Source organism: Urocitellus parryii, chromosome 1 (assembly GCF_045843805.1).
Source record: "Urocitellus parryii isolate mUroPar1 chromosome 1, mUroPar1.hap1, whole genome shotgun sequence".
In the NCBI taxonomy this organism is placed as follows: Eukaryota; Metazoa; Chordata; class Mammalia; order Rodentia; family Sciuridae; genus Urocitellus; species Urocitellus parryii.
Window position 1 is genome coordinate 88542271 of NC_135531.1, and position 15851 is coordinate 88558121.

At 40.3% G+C, this 15851-nt stretch overlaps 1 protein-coding gene across 1 annotated transcript in view; it reads right to left on the reverse strand.

Annotated features, from left to right (window-relative positions):
* Fbxl17 (F-box and leucine rich repeat protein 17) overlaps positions 1-13978 on the reverse strand; it is a 516653-nt gene extending 502675 nt beyond the window's left edge. The window contains exon 1 of the mRNA XM_026391318.2: positions 12952-13978. Within this exon, the coding sequence (XP_026247103.1) occupies positions 12952-13923 (972 nt within the window). The 5' untranslated portion in view covers positions 13924-13978. The remainder of the gene's footprint in view (positions 1-12951) is intronic.
* Positions 13979-15851: the final 1873 nt, after the last annotated feature.

Here is a 15851-nt window from a genome sequence, read left to right on the forward strand (position 1 = left end):
GGATGGGTATACAGCAGAGTTTTACAAAATCTTTAAAGAGGAACTAATACCAATACTTTTCAAGCTATTTCAGGAAATAGAAAAAGAGGGAGAACTTCAAAATTCATTCTACGAGGCCAACATCACCCTGATTCCTAAACCAGACAAAGACACTTCAAAGAAAGAAAACTACAGACCAATATCTCTAATGAATCTAGATGCAAAAATCCTCAATAAAATTCTGGCGAATCGGATTCAAAAACATATCAAAAAAACTGTGCACAATGATCAAGTAGGATTCATCCCTGGGATGCAAGGCTGGTTCAATATACCGAAATCAATAAATGTTATTCACCACATCAATAGACTTAAAAATAAGAACCATGTGATCATCTCGAGAGCTGTAGAAAAAGCATTCGACAAAGTACAGCATCCCTTTATGTTCAAAACTCTAGAAAAAATAGGGATAACAGGAACATACCTCAACATTGTAAAAGCAATCTATGCTAAGCCTCAGGCTACCATCATTCTGAATGGAGAAAAATTGAAGGCATTCCCTCTAAAATCTGGAACAAGACAGGGATGCCCTCTCTCACCACTTCTGTTCAACATAGTTCTCGAAACACTGGCCAGAGCAATTAGATAGACGAAAGAAATTAAAGGCATAAAAATAGGAAAAGAAGAACTTAAATTATCACTATATGCAGATGACATGATTCTATACCTAGCAGACCCAAAAGGGTCTACAAAGAAACTATTAGAGCTAATAAATGAATTCAGCAAAGTGGCAGGTTATAAAATCAACACGCATAAATCAAAGGCATTCCTGTATATCAGCAACAAATCCTCTGAAATGGAAATGAGGACAACCACTCTAATCACAATATCCTCAAAAAAAATAAAATACTTGGGAATCAACCTAACAAAAGAGGTGAAAGACTTATACAATGAAAACTACAGAACCCTAAAGAGAGAAATAGAAAAAGATCTTAGAAGATGGAAAAATATACCCTGTTCATGGATAGGCAGAACTAACATCATCAAAATGGCGATATTACCAAAAGTTCTCTATAGGTTTAATGCAATGCCAATCAAAATCCCAATGGCTTTTCTTGTAGAAATAGAGAAAGCAATCATGAAATTCATATGGAAAAATAAAAGACCCAGAATAGCAAAAACAATGCTTAGCAGGAAGTGTGAATCAGGCGGTATAGCGATACCAGACTTCAAACTATACTACAGAGCAATAGTAACAAAAACAGCATGGTACTGGTACCAAAACAGGGGGGTGGACCAATGGTACAGAATAGAGGACACAGAAACCAATCCACAAAACTACAACTATCTTATATTTGATAAAGGGGCTAAAAGCATGCAATGGAGGAAGGATAGCATCTTCAACAAATGGTGCTTGGAAAACTGGAAATCCATATGCAACAAAATGAAACTGAATCCCTTTCTCTCACCATGCACAAAAGTTAACTCAAAATGGATCAAGGAGCATGATATCAAATCAGAGACATGGTGTCTGATAGAAGAAAAAGTTGGCTACGATCTACATACTGTGGGGTCGGGCTCCAAATTCCTCAATAGGACACCCATAGCACAAGAGTTAACAACTAGAATCAACAAATGGGACTTACTCAAACTAAAAAGTTTTTTCTCAGCAAAAGAAACAATAAGAGAGATAAACAGGGAGCCTACATCCTGGGAACAAATCTTTACTCCACACACTTCAGATAGAGCCCTAATATCCAGAGTATACAAAGAACTCAAAAAATTAGACAATAAGATAACAAATAACCCAATCAACTAATGGGCCAAGGACTTGAACAGACACTTCTCAGAGGAGGACATACAATCAATCAACAAGTACATGAAAAAATGCTCACCATCTCTAGCAGTCAGAGAAATGCAAATCAAAACCACCCTAAGATACCATCTCACTCCAGGAAGATTGGCAGCCATTAGGAAGTCAAACAACAAGTGCTGGCGAGGATGTGGGGAAAAGGGTACACTTGTACATTGTTGGTGGGACTGCAAATTGGTGCAGCCAATTTGGAAAGTAGTATGGAGATTTCTTGGAAGGCTGGGAATGGAACCACCATTTGACCCAGCTATTCCCCTTCTCGGTCTATTCCCTAAAGACCTAATAAGAGCATGCTACAGGGACACTGCTACATCGATGTTCATAGCAGCACAATTCACAATAGCAAGACTGTGGAACCAACGTAGATGCCCTTCAATAGACGAATGGATAAAAAAAATGTGGCATTTATACACAATGGAGTATTACTCTGCATTAAAAAATGACAAAATCATAGAATTTGGAGGGAAATGGATGGCATTAGAGCAGATTATGCTAAGTGAAGCTAGCCAATCCCTAAAAAACAAATGCCAAATGTCTTCTTTGATATAAGGAGAGTAACTAAGAACAGAGTAGGGACGAAGAGCATGAGAAGAAGATTAACATTAAACAGGGATGAGAGGGGGGAGGGAAAGCGAGAGAGAAGGGAAATTGCATGGAAATGGAAGGAGACCCTCAGGGTTATACAAAATTACATACAAGAGGAAGTGAGGGGAAAGGGAAAAATAATACAAGAGGGAGAAATGAATTACAGTAGAGGGGGTAGAGAGAGAAGAGGGGATGGGAGGGGAGGGGGGATAGTAGAGGATAGGAAAGGCAGCAGAATACAACAGACACTAGTATGGCAATATGTAAATCAATGGAAGTGTAACTGATGTGATTCTGCAATCTGTATATGGGGTAAAAATGGGAGTTCATAACCCACTTGAATCAAAGTGTGAAATATGATATATCAAGAACTATGTAATGTTTTGAACAACCAACAATAAAAAAAATAAAAATTAAATTAAAAAATAAAATAAAAATAGGGCTGGGGATGTGGCTCAAGTGGTAGTGTGCTCGCCTGGCATGCGCGAAGCCCTGGGTTGGATCCTCAGCACCACATAAAAATGAAATAAAGATGTTGTGTCCACCGAAAACTAAAAAATAAATATTAAAAAAATTCAAAAAAAAATAAAAATAAAAATGAATTCAGTTTTTAAAAATAAAAAAAAAAAGTTGTACACAGCTAAGCTAAAATATCTATTATGTTTAAATATTGATTAAGCCTTGGAAAAACAAAGGCCTTCTCTTCATAAGTATTTTCTCCCAAAATGATCTAGTGAGATGTAGAGAATATATTTAAGAATCACCTAATGAATGTGCCTCCAACACCAGCAAAAATGGAATAAGCCTACAAGAAAATCTTACCTGTACTACTCTGAAGTAAAACTTCTGGACTGCAACATATTAAAAACTACTACCTCAGGATTCTAAAAAGTTAATAATAGACTGCAGAGGGAAGCAAAAATATGAGGAATGACCAATCAGAGGAATAAGGTTCCTGAGTTTGGTTTTTCCTTTTATTCCCTACTGCATGTAGCCCATGTGTAGAACTATACTACAGGCATATCCAACAAAATTCAGAGAAAACACCATCTTTCTAGACCAGGAGAATGATGCCTCTGCAAGACAAAAAGTGAGAAGAGTCTGCCTTTTTTATTGTTTCCCTTTTCTCTCTACTGGTCATATCCCAAATGTTTCCTCAGTAACAGAGTGCAATGTGGCTGCTGTGAAGGAACCTTAAACCTTAAAGGTAAAGCTATATTTCTGGACAAGTGAACTAAGAAAGGATACTCTGTGATCGAAAAAGTATACAAGGATTCATTACTTTTTTCTCACCACCTTGAAAGCAGCCTCAGTGATGCAAAACTACAAAACAGCCTAGGTGGCTGTATCTGAGAGAAACTTTATTTCCCTAGTCTTAAGTTTTACTGGAACATAGCCCTGCACACTCATTTTTGCATAGCTGAATGCCCCAAAAAAACTATTTACAAAAATTGGCAGATTTGGCACCTCAGGGCTATACTTTGTGACCCCTTCTTTATAACATGTACACTTGGAGTTATAAATTCCTTTTAACCACCACTTTAGTTTGCATCTCATAAATGTTAATGTTTTTCACTTTCATTCAGTTCAAAATATTTTCTAATTTTCCTTGTGAAATCTTCCTTGATGAGTGTTTTTTTTTTTTTGTTTTTAGTACTTGGGATGAACCTCTAGGTACTTTTTCACTGAGCTACATCCTCAGCCCTGTTCATTTTTTATTTTGAGACCGGATCTTGCTAAAATACTGAGGCTGATCTCAAACTTGCAACCTCCTGCCTCAGCCCAAGTCACTGGGATTATAGGAATGCATGAATGGGTTATTCAAAAGTGTGAGAGGATATCAGTGAAAACAGCAGAAGAGGGAATTCCAAAAATCTGTTCCTTCACAAAAAAAAAAAAAGAATAAATTTTCAAAAACTGTCAAGATTGATTAAAAATTTTAGGAGCTAATGAAAGGTTTACACCTGAACTGCCATGTTACAACTTCGCACTGTCCAGTTTAAAATACATATAAAATATAAAATGTATAACAAAATGTATTATAGTTGTATGTACGTACATACATTCATATTTGTACATATATACAAATTCATGTGTGTGTGTATACATATACACATGAGAGACATTCAAAGAACAAGAAAGCATGACCCATCCACATGAAAAAAAGAAATTATCAGAAACTACCCAGGAGGAAGCCCAGATATTGGACTTCTGAGACAAAGTTAAATAAACAATTAAGATATGCTCAAAGAGCTAAAGGAAACCATGTGCAAAGAACTAAAGGAGGGCTGGGAATGCAGTTCAGTGGTACAGCTCTTTTCTTGTATGCAACCCCCAACAATGCAAATAAATAAAGAAAGAAAACCATGAGAAAACCATAGAGATGTCTCATTAAATAAAAAATACTTTAAGCAGTAGAAATTATGAGAATAAATCCATAAAAATTCTGGAATTGAAACATACAATAACTAAAAATGTGTTACAGGGATTCAACAGAAGATTAAAACAGTCATTAGTGTTATATAAATGAGCCAAAGATGACCTTGTGTATTACCCCTAGGTTATTTATTCACTGCAGACTGAGACTCACAAGCCCACTTGTGCTAAACTCAAATTTTTACATGTATAATCATTTTCAAAAAAAGCCCAAAAGGCAAAATTTTACTCATTTCTATAGAGCCTGCCTGCTTGGCACAGCCTATGAACTCTCACCTGACTACTGCTACCTATTAAGAGAGCTATAAGGTTATAAGGACTAGAGGACCTCACTGTAATAGGTTTAAAAAAGAATTAAGACCAATCCATCTTAAATTCTTCTAAAAATTAAGATTACAGAATGCTTCCTAATATTCTATAAGGTCAGAATTATCCTGACACCAAAGCTACACCAAAAAAATCACAAGAAACTATAGACCAATATCCTTTATGAACGTAGACGCAAAAATCTTCAGTAAAATATTAGCAAACTAAATCCCTGCAACGGAGTAAAAGAAGAACTATATATACCATGGTTGAGGGTGATCCATGGGTAGAGAAAAAAATAATCCATGTAACACACCATATTAACAAAATGAAAGTTTTAAAAAACAAGAACAAAAAAATTGATCACTTCAACTAGTACAGGACAAAGCCTTCAACAAAATATAATACTCTTTCTTGATTCAAACACAGCAAAACCCAGACATAAAAGATCACTTCCTCAACCTGAAAAATATGATCTACACTAACATCATACTTAATGGTAAAAGACTAAAAGTTTTTACTCTGAGATCAGAAACAAGACAAAGATGTATGCTATCACTATGCTACATTGTACTGGAAAGTCTCAATAATGCTATTAAGTAAGCAAGGACAAGAAACAAAAGGTACCTAGATTTAAAAGTAAGAATTAGAACGTTCTCTATTTCACGTATGTCATCATCTTATATATGGAAAATCCTAAAGAAGAATAAATACAAAAATAAATTTTAGAGCTATTAAGTATTTTTATACAATAACAATGGAAAATCTGACAGTAAAGTTAAGAAAGCACTTCCATTTATGAAAAAAATAAAAATATATTTATAGCTTCCATTTCTTTACAGAGACTTCCCATTTGTTGGATCAATGTCACCATATTCTCATAATTTTTTGAATAATGTTTCCTCATTCTTTTAACATGTTTATAGTAGCCATTTGAACTCTTTAAATCTGGGCCCACTCAGAGTCAGTTTCCATTAGCTGCTTCCCCCCCCCCTCAGTATGATCACATTTTTCTGTCTTTCCACATATCTAAAAATTTTTTGTTAAAAATTAGAAATTTTTTTTGATAGCAGCTCAATTCATAATAACTAAACCATGGAGCCAACCTAGGTGTTCTTCAATAGATGAATGGATATATATTCAATGGAACATTACCCAGCTTTGAAGAATGAAATTATGGCATTTGCTAGTAAATGGATGGAGCTGGAAAATATCATGCTAAGCAAAATAAGTCAATCCCAAAAAACCAAAGGCCAAATGTTTTCTCTAATATGCAGACACTAATTCACAATGGATTGGGGGAGGCACTTGAGAAGAATAGAGTTATCTTAGATTAGGTAGAGGAAGTAAAGGGAAGGGAGGGGCGGGGAGGGGAGGAGACATGGGGATAGGAAGGATAGTAGAATGAAATGGACATTATTACTTTATGTATATACATGACTACATGACCAATATGATTCTGCAATATGTACACTGAGAAAAATGAGAAATTATATCCCATCTATGTATGATATATCAAAGTGCATAAATGCATTCTACTATCATATATAACTAATTAAGACAAATAATTAATTTTTAAAAATTAAGACATTTTTGCCCAGGCACAGTGACACATGCCTATAATCCCAGCGGCTCAGGGGGCTAAAGCAAGAGAGTGAGGGTTCAAAGCCAGCCTTAGCAAGGCCCTGTCTCAAAAAATAAAAAGGGCTAAGGATGTGTTCAGTGGTTAAATACTCCTGGGTTCAATCTCGGGCACCAAAAAAAAAAATTGACATTTTAAATATTGTAGTATTTGTAAAATATTGTTTTTCTGAGCCCTTCTATTTTAAACCTGCCTGGCCTTACACTATGGAATCTACATTATCTAAAGTGAGGATATTTCTGTTCATGTTTTCTTATTTTTTAGCCTGGCTTCCTAAAGAAGTCGTATGTCTGAATTGCTTGATTTTCCGCTCATTATATGGCAAAGGTGTGCTCCAATATCTCCAGCCTGCTCTTCTGTGTGTGGGTTACAGAAAAGGCATATTCAAGATTTGACACCCCTCGCCTTTTTTTTTTTTTTTTTGTACTTACTAGGGATTGAATCCAGGACCACTTTACCATTGAGTTACATCCCCAGCCCTCTTTATTATTTTTATTTTGAACAAAGTTTCACAAGTTACCAAGGCTAGGCTCAAACTTGCAATCCACTTGGCCATTTCTTATATTGCCTTGACCTTTGCTTTCTGTTAAGACACCTCAGTCCTTACCCACCACGTACACCCCCATACACCTGGGCGTTTTTATAATAAACCAGAATGCATTAAGAGATTATAATCTTCATGGTCCTCTCATTTCCAAGGTCTGTTTGTTTAATTTACAGCTAGACTCCCACTTATCCCAACATGCACCACAATCTCAGACTAGCATATGTGTAATTTTTCCTTATTTTCCTAACAAGTACACCACTTTCAGTTGGCAAATACAGGTTATGATTTATTGTCCCAAACCTAGTCAGACCTTTGGCAGCAAAGCTACTAGTATTCCAAACTATAGTTCGTGCCAAAAGTGTGATGGCAGGAGGTCACAGTAGGGATACCATGCAAGAATGCCATAGACTTCCACTAAGTCTTGCCAGAAGCTTTAACAGCTTCTGTTTTCCTAAAAATACATGACTCCCCATTTTTTTGTCTACTTTTAGTGGACTTCTAAAATCTGAAAAGCTTTGAGCAATTTTTCCAGTATTATATTTGTTTTTAATGGCAAGGATTCACTAAGCTCTTCATCAGCCATAGCTCCAATTCCCACTCTTAAGAATATTTTTATGCTCATCCTCCTCGTGTTACAAATAAGAGAAGATTTCTGCAGGTAAGATCCTTTATTTAAGGTTAAAGGATTATATGGCCTTAAAGGGCTAATTTTTCCCTTAACAAATAATATGTGGGGAATAGTCATTGAAACTTAGCAGCTCCTTGCTTGAAAAATGTCTGATTTTGCCTATTACCTTCTTTGAATATTGCCTTTTGTAAAAGTATGACTGTTATAACTCACACATCAATGACTAAATCCACATGGATTTACATAAGAAAAGGAATTTAATACATGAGTGATAAGTATAAAATATGTAGCCAAAGATAAGCAACTTTTTAAAACGAAGTGAAATAAATCATTATTTTCCTTCCTTTAGCCTCTTCTCTTTCCCTATCAGTCACATAACTTAGAACCCCAAAGTTGACAACGCATTCAAGATTACCTCGTGTCAGCAACTCATTTTAAGGCACCCAAACTGACAAAAATCTTAAATGAGAAGTAAACAAATCTCACTTTTTGGTAGCCTGATTAACTTGATCAAGAACACTTGACATTCTTCAGCAAAAAAAAAAAAAAAAAAAAAAAAAAAAAAAGCTTGTAAACCTGACTTGCTAAAGACTGAATTTTAGCACTAAAACCATCTCATCTGTTTGAAAGGTAATCTGGTAACTGGACCCTTAAATAAGGCATTCATGAAATGGTATATATAACTTAATTCTTCCCTCCTGTTCACTAGTAATGTACACTCATAAAGGTTTAAAGAAATATTACTCTTCTTCTTTGACTCTCATTTCCATGTGCTTTCATCCCTGTTTTCACATCTAGAAAAAACTGATCAGGTACATATGCTTTCCTCCAATGCACATTTCTCTCATAGAACTCTGCCTTGACCACTATAGTCTCCTGTCAGTAATAAATCCACAAAAATTTATTATCTATTGGCACTATCAGAGGTGAATGCATTGAGATTGTTTCTGATTGTGGTTTATATATTTTGGGTCTCCCATTTAGTTGACTAACAGCAAAATAATCTATACATAAACCACACAGCGTCTAATATTTAAAGCCAATTTCAAGATACCCAATTGCTCAGATTGTAACTGTAAACAAAATTGTTGTAATAGTGGTTCTACCATATAAAAATCTAATAGTGATTTTAGTAGACTGAGTTGCTTAAAGTTATGAAGCCAACAAGTAGCAAAGACTAAAGATAGCCTATTTGATCCAAAACAACCAGAAACCAAAGATCAATTTTAACAGGTTTAAGTACTTTAAGAAAAATGCTCTCTGACTTTTGATGAGCCATTCTCTGCTTCCCACATTTCTTATATTTAAAGACCACAACTCAACCCTATAGACCCAATTATAAAATTAGCCAATGAATCAGTGATTTAAAGTTGTCTGGTATAATTCCCCCACAATTCTGGAATCCCTTTCATAAATTCCTGAGAGAGTATTTAGGCCCTTGGAAAGAATATGTTGAAAACATCTCTACACCTGGAAACCTTGTGCCAGCATCTAGTCCAGGGCCTGCCATTCACTAAAATGTCTTGGAGTAAGCTATTTCACTTATCTGTGGCTGTTTCTTCATCCATTGAAGGGGGGGAGGGGGGGAGTGACAAGATGATCTCAAAAATCTCTTCCTATTCTGAAGTTGCATAATTATGATTTCCAGTAAGGCTTACAATTTCCAGAAAAATTTCATTCCATTTTATGACAGCGCTCATTGTTAGACTTTCTAAAATTCCAAGTACAAACTCCAATTCTGAAAGTCCATTTCTTGAAATGCACCCTAGAAGAATATGACCACATGTGTGTAGAAAACACATATAAGCATTTTCTTAATTGCAAAAAAATTGGAAACATCCGTTCATAGAGAAATATGGTATAATACTACGTGACACGAAGCAGCAGTTAAAAAGAATGAAGGAAACTACGTGTTAACATTAATAAAAAATGAAAGTTACAGAATATGTACATTTTGATGCCACTCACAAAAAGAAAGCTATGAAGGTTTACATAGCACTTTCTGCAATAATAGAACAGTTCTATCTGCACAGTCCAGTACAGTAGCCACTAACCACATGACTTACAGATTTCTAAAATGTGGCTATTATAACTAAGAAACTAAATTTAAAATCTTATTTAACTACTTTAAATTTAAATACATGTAGCTAGTGACTAATGTACTTAACCATGCAGGATTACCAAACAACTTAAATTGTTCACTATGGTTAAGTTACCTCTGTTGAGAAAACTAAACAGGAACACAGGGGTGAAAAAAAGCAAATTAGGCTTTACCTGAATTATTTGAATATTTTAAAACAAAGAATATTACTTATATAAAAATGAAATGCCTTATTGATCTTAAGCCAAAATCAGCCTATGAAACAACAAAGAATTTAATTTTTCTCTTTCTATTCATATTTTAAAAATGGGCAAGTATGTGATAACTTTCCCCCCAAAAAAATCCCTAAGTCACAATTCCTACTCAAATTCTTCCCCTGCTCCTCGTTTTTAAACAACTATCATAATTTGCTAATACAAAAGATGAAGAAATGCAATTATAAAAGCTACAGACCTATTATCAGGGGAGTAGGACATACTTTGTAATAACATTTTCCAATGCAGATGATGGATCTCAATGCAATGACCCTTCAAATGCTGGGGGGTGGGGAGGAACTACCAAAGCTCCACAAGTCTTGTCTCCTCCAGATCAAAAAGCCTCCAGCCCTCATCAAAAGTAGAGTCAAACCTTTTCACCATCACAAGGCTATCCTGTGGCTCAAACAACAGTAACTCAAGTCAAACATGAACATTCCTTAGAACCTTCTTTAGTGGTGTGGCATATTCACTAGAAGTTTCAGGCCAGGGTCTGAACACCTGATTATTTATTCATTCATTGATATTTACTGAGTGCTACTAGAACAATGAAAAAGAGATGCATGCACAGAGTCTCTGCACTCAAGAGTTCTACTTGAGTTGGCTGAAAAATATCTCTATTTCAATTCACCTCAGACAGTCTAACTCAATTCCTGCTGGATACCAATAGGACCGTGAAAATCGGAGACTCTTTATTCAAGCTTCAACACAAATAATAGAAATCTACATAATGTGCCCAAATACTCCAACACAACAAACAAGTCCATGGGTAATTCCTAAATGTCCTTTAAATGGTTTTCAACAATCCAGAACAAAAATATGAAAAAGAACAATGTAGCAGATAAAATAAATTTTTCTATAAGGGTTGCTCATTACTACAAGACCGAATCCTTCCTAGATTTTTTTATTATTATTAAAATGTTCTTTACTTCATGAAATGATGTTTTAGGTAGAAACAGGAAAATACCTGATTTTTCTTCTGGTTTGTTTTTAAAGTCTTACTTGCCAAATAAGACAGTAACGAGACTTTAATACCAAATACTTGTTGATATTTTATTTGTCCCTGTCACAGAATGATTTAAAGGACTTGAGAAAGTTCCCTCTATCCTAAAACACACTCTATGCCTACACAGAGTAAGCAAATAATCCTACAAAAAAATTTACCTCCTTAATAGTTAAAATCATCATATTTTGGCACAAGGAAAAGTAAACTTTCCCTCTCTTTTGCTGTATTATTCACAAGATCATTAATATCCCAGTAAAACATGTCCAAATACACAGAATTATAAATATGCAAACAGTCTGATACTGGTGACAGTAACAATTTTAATTCATGAGTTACTTCAGTAACAAAAATAGTAGAACTCTTATCAAGGTTATTTTTGGCTAGTCTTAAATATCATCCACATTGAAAATGGAGACTTTATATTTATTAAGCTCCAGAAAGAAAAGATTTGGGACCAAGAGAGAAAACAAAGAAAAAATTAAAAATTAGTTTGTAACAGCTTAATACAAACTATCACATAACTAATGTTTGTCACTGGCAGTGACAAAACTGCAAAATTTACTTAGTAATTAAAAGACACACAAAGTTCCCATAGGGCACTCAATCCTCCACTCACCCACTCTACCAGCCCCCACTCCACAACAATAATCTGTCCTTACCTTCTGGTAATCTGTATGCTTTTGTGTAAGGATTGAAGTTTAGGAAGATAATATAACATAACATAAACAAAACAAAAGGGGTTAGTAAGGCATAAATTCCCTAGTTCAAGACTCAGATCTCCCTTTATGTATGTGACCTTGTACAAACACTTCAAGCCCCAATTAACTATTTTTTATAGTTAATAGATAGACCGAATGCCTTTATTCTACTTATTTTTATGTGGTGCTAAGGATCGAACTCAGGGCCTCACATGTGCTAGACAAGCACTCTGCCACTGAGCTGAGCCCCAGTCCCCCAATTAACTATTATTAGCTCCACCAGAGTAAAGACCAATTCTGCCTGATTCATTACTGTAAGCTTTCTGACCCAAGAATTGAAAAAACTCAAGTTTTTTTTCTTGTACAAAATGAGGATTAACAGCATTTGTCTCACAGCATAAATTGGAGGAATAAATTATATATACATATGCGTGTGTGTATGTATGTGTATAGCTGACAGTGGTAATGCCCAATAACATTGACATTAACTAGCAACTATTAGACCTGAAAATGCGGTTTGAAGATTTTCAAATACAAACATGTGAAGCCTTTAACCATCAAACATAAATTGCTCGTGATTAAAATAAATCTTTTTCCCAGAAAATGTACTACTAGTTTCTAAAGCAGTGGGCTGTGGACTCTAATAACAGATGAACCAGGAATTGAGGGTAACAGACCTAAGCTATTAAAAAGGCATTCAGCAGACTCCTAAGTTTTTCCACTTCAAAATCTAGGCCATAAGCATTGGCCCTACTGGCTTCCCAGTCTCCCCTTGGGACGTCCCCCGGCTGTCAGGGAACCCCCTCCTCTGAGCACAGGGGGAGGAGAGAGAAAACCTCGGAGGCGGGGGCCTGAGTTGGGGGAAAGTGAGCATCCCTGCGCCTCTCGCCCAGACCCACCTTAAGCAGGATGGACGGCGGCAGCTGGTTGATGTCTGGGGTTTCGGGGGGCGGCTCCCTGTGACAGTCGCAGGGGTTTTCTGGGGGCTCCTGACAATCCGCGTCGCCGCATTCATGCTGCTGCTGGGCGGACGAGGGGGCGGTACCCCCTGCTCGGACAGCGTCCCCGCCGGCCTCGATGGGGGCACTTTCGGAAGTGGGAGTGGAGGGCGGGGGACAGAGCGGTTGCGGGGGCTGCTCCTGGCAGTAGCCGGCGTCGGGGGGCCGCGGCGGCGAGGCGCCTCCTCCCGCAGGCCCTCCCCCGCCGCCGCCGCCACCGCCACCGCAGCCCCCGCCGCCGCAGCGGGGCTGCTTGCAGGGGGTACAGGCGGGGACCCCGGCCCCCTTCCGTTTGCACACCATTTCGGGGGGCGTGGGGGGCTCGGCCGGCGTCGGACCCCGGAAGAGCTGCACGGCGGCGGGCGGCCCCAGGAAGCGCACGGGCCCCACGCTGGCCAGGAAGAGGCTCCGGCCCTGCTGCTCCCAGGCGGCGGCCGCGGCCAGCCCCAGCTCTTTGCAGCAGGAGGCGGGAGACGAAGCCGAGGCGGCGGCGGCGGCAGCAGCGGCAGCCGAGGACAGCAGGAAGCGGCGGGCAGCAGCGGCGCAGTCCTCGGCGGCCAGGGCCGCGTAGCGCCGTGCCAGGTGCTGAGAGGAGGCGGCGGCGTAGGCCCCGTCCCGTGGCGGCGAGAGCGGCGGCTCCTCCTCTGGGCCGGCGGGGGCGGGCGCGCCGGGGCTGTGCACGATGAAGCAGAGCATGCAGGGCCCGCGGAAGAAGCAGTCCCGGCTCCGGGGCGCCGCCGGCTGTGGGGGCGCCTTGGCCGGGGTCCGGCGAGGCAGCCTGAGGAGAGGGCGCCGCCGGCGACACCAGCTGCAACAGCGAGGCCTCTTCTGGCTCGGGCGGTTACGCGGCTCCTTCGAGAGAAGGTGGCCCATATAGAAGGCCCCAAGGAGGGGGACGGGGACGGGGACGGGGACGGGGACGGGGAGGGAGGGCGGCCCAGAGAGGCGGGCTCCCAGCAGTGGGGCAGGCTGCTCGCTGGCTGGGCCTCCGGCCCGCAGCGGGGTCGCCCGCCCGGCGCACACACGGGCACACACGCGACGGTGGGGTGGGCGTCAGCTGCGGGCGGCCCGGGTGCCCGAGGAGGGCTACATGCTTTGCCCCGGGAATCCGGGAGAACGATGGGCGCGAGCTTTAGGGAGCCGAGTGAGCGAGCGAGTCTGCCTGCTATGCAACCAGTCCGCACCCGACCAGCCGGCTCAGTCAGTCAGCGCCGCGGCAGGGGCAACGCCGAGTCCCGCTCGGACCATTTTAACTGCGGCTCCGCCGGCGGCGCGCGCCCGCGACACAGCTCAGAACCGCAGGAGCGCGCGGCCCGCTCCAGGAGGGGGCGGAGCTGGCCGCGAGGGCGCGCTCGGGGCGGAGACACCAGCCCCGGGCTAGTTTCTTGGGACTGCAGCCAGGAAGGCCCTGCTCCGGGGGAGCTGACCCGCGAGGGTGCAGAGCTCCCGGGTCTGGTGCGCTTCTCCCTCCGGTCGCCCAAGGTTTCTCCGGGGCCGCCGGGCTCTAGCCTCTTCTGAGGAGGGAGGAGACACTTCCGAGCCAGCTGTGTGACATCCGTTTCCACAGCCGCTCTGACGTCTTGAGGTGTAAGTTCAAGAGCTGCCATTGGCCAGGAGCCGCTGGGCTCTTCCTCTCACCTTCCACCCTATCTTCACCCCCGACTCGGAAACTGAGGCCGCTTTGGTGCAGAGGAACGGGTTCCGCCGGAAGGGCCCCTGGCGGGTGCAGCGGATGCGCTCCCCTTGAGTGGTGCGCGGCGGTGCTGTGAGCGCCCGGTTGCTTGCGCGGCACCACTGTTTTTCCCCACTTGTTCTAGTACTTGTTGCATATTACTGACTTTTCACAACTTCATTTCACAAGGAAGCATTTTACAAATGACCTGCACACAGCAGAAAGTTAACGTTTCCCAATCTAGTGAGTCATCCTACATTCCAAGCTACAAGCTTTAGGTGACCGTTGTCTGCACCCTGAGAATTCTGCCTAACCATCCATTTTAAACCTGTTTGTGCAGTGTCTGTATGAAAAACCTTGGTTGCCCCGGTGAAAAGGAGGAAATAAGCTTCACAGGAGACTGGGAATTCTAAGAGCACATTCCTACTGCATTGTAACGGGGAGATAGATAGGGTTAGGGAGCACTCAACAGACAAAATCTGCCCTGATCCTTAATATCTGCAGCCGTGTTAAGAGCATTAATCTACTCATGAGAATGGAGCCTTCACGTCCTGCTTACCTCTTAAAGGTCTGAGGTCTTAATAATGTTGTAGTGGCAATTAGTTTCAATGAATTTTGGAGGGGATTTTCAAACCATAGTAACCAGTATAAAGGAGAAGGTATGGGGAAGAGAAGATGTAGTAGATAGAGCTTTAAAGGGATATTTTTGGGGGTTTTTGTTTGTTTATTTGTTTCATTTTGACTGGAGAGAATGAGGACAAAATGGATACAAAGAGATGGGTGTTTCTGACAGGACCATGAAAGAGTTCCTTTCTGATATTTCTGTTTTCCATTAAGCAGAGCCTCTTTACCTGCTGAAAGGTGGTAGAGAAGTAGCAGTTGATTTTAAAAGCTACTGAAGATAACCTAGAGGCTGACCAGGGAAGCAATTTTGCAAGACTCAAGGCCCATGAACTTGGAGACCACTGCTTGAATCTAAATGTGATTTTCCCAGTATAGTCGCCAGCCTCACCCAGCCTTCACCCATCAAACCTTTTCTAGTAATGATCTCTTTGTCAGAAATGACTTTTAAGTCTGTCATTCAGGAATCTCCCCCTTCTAGGTTTGGTCATAATGAAAGAATCCTAAA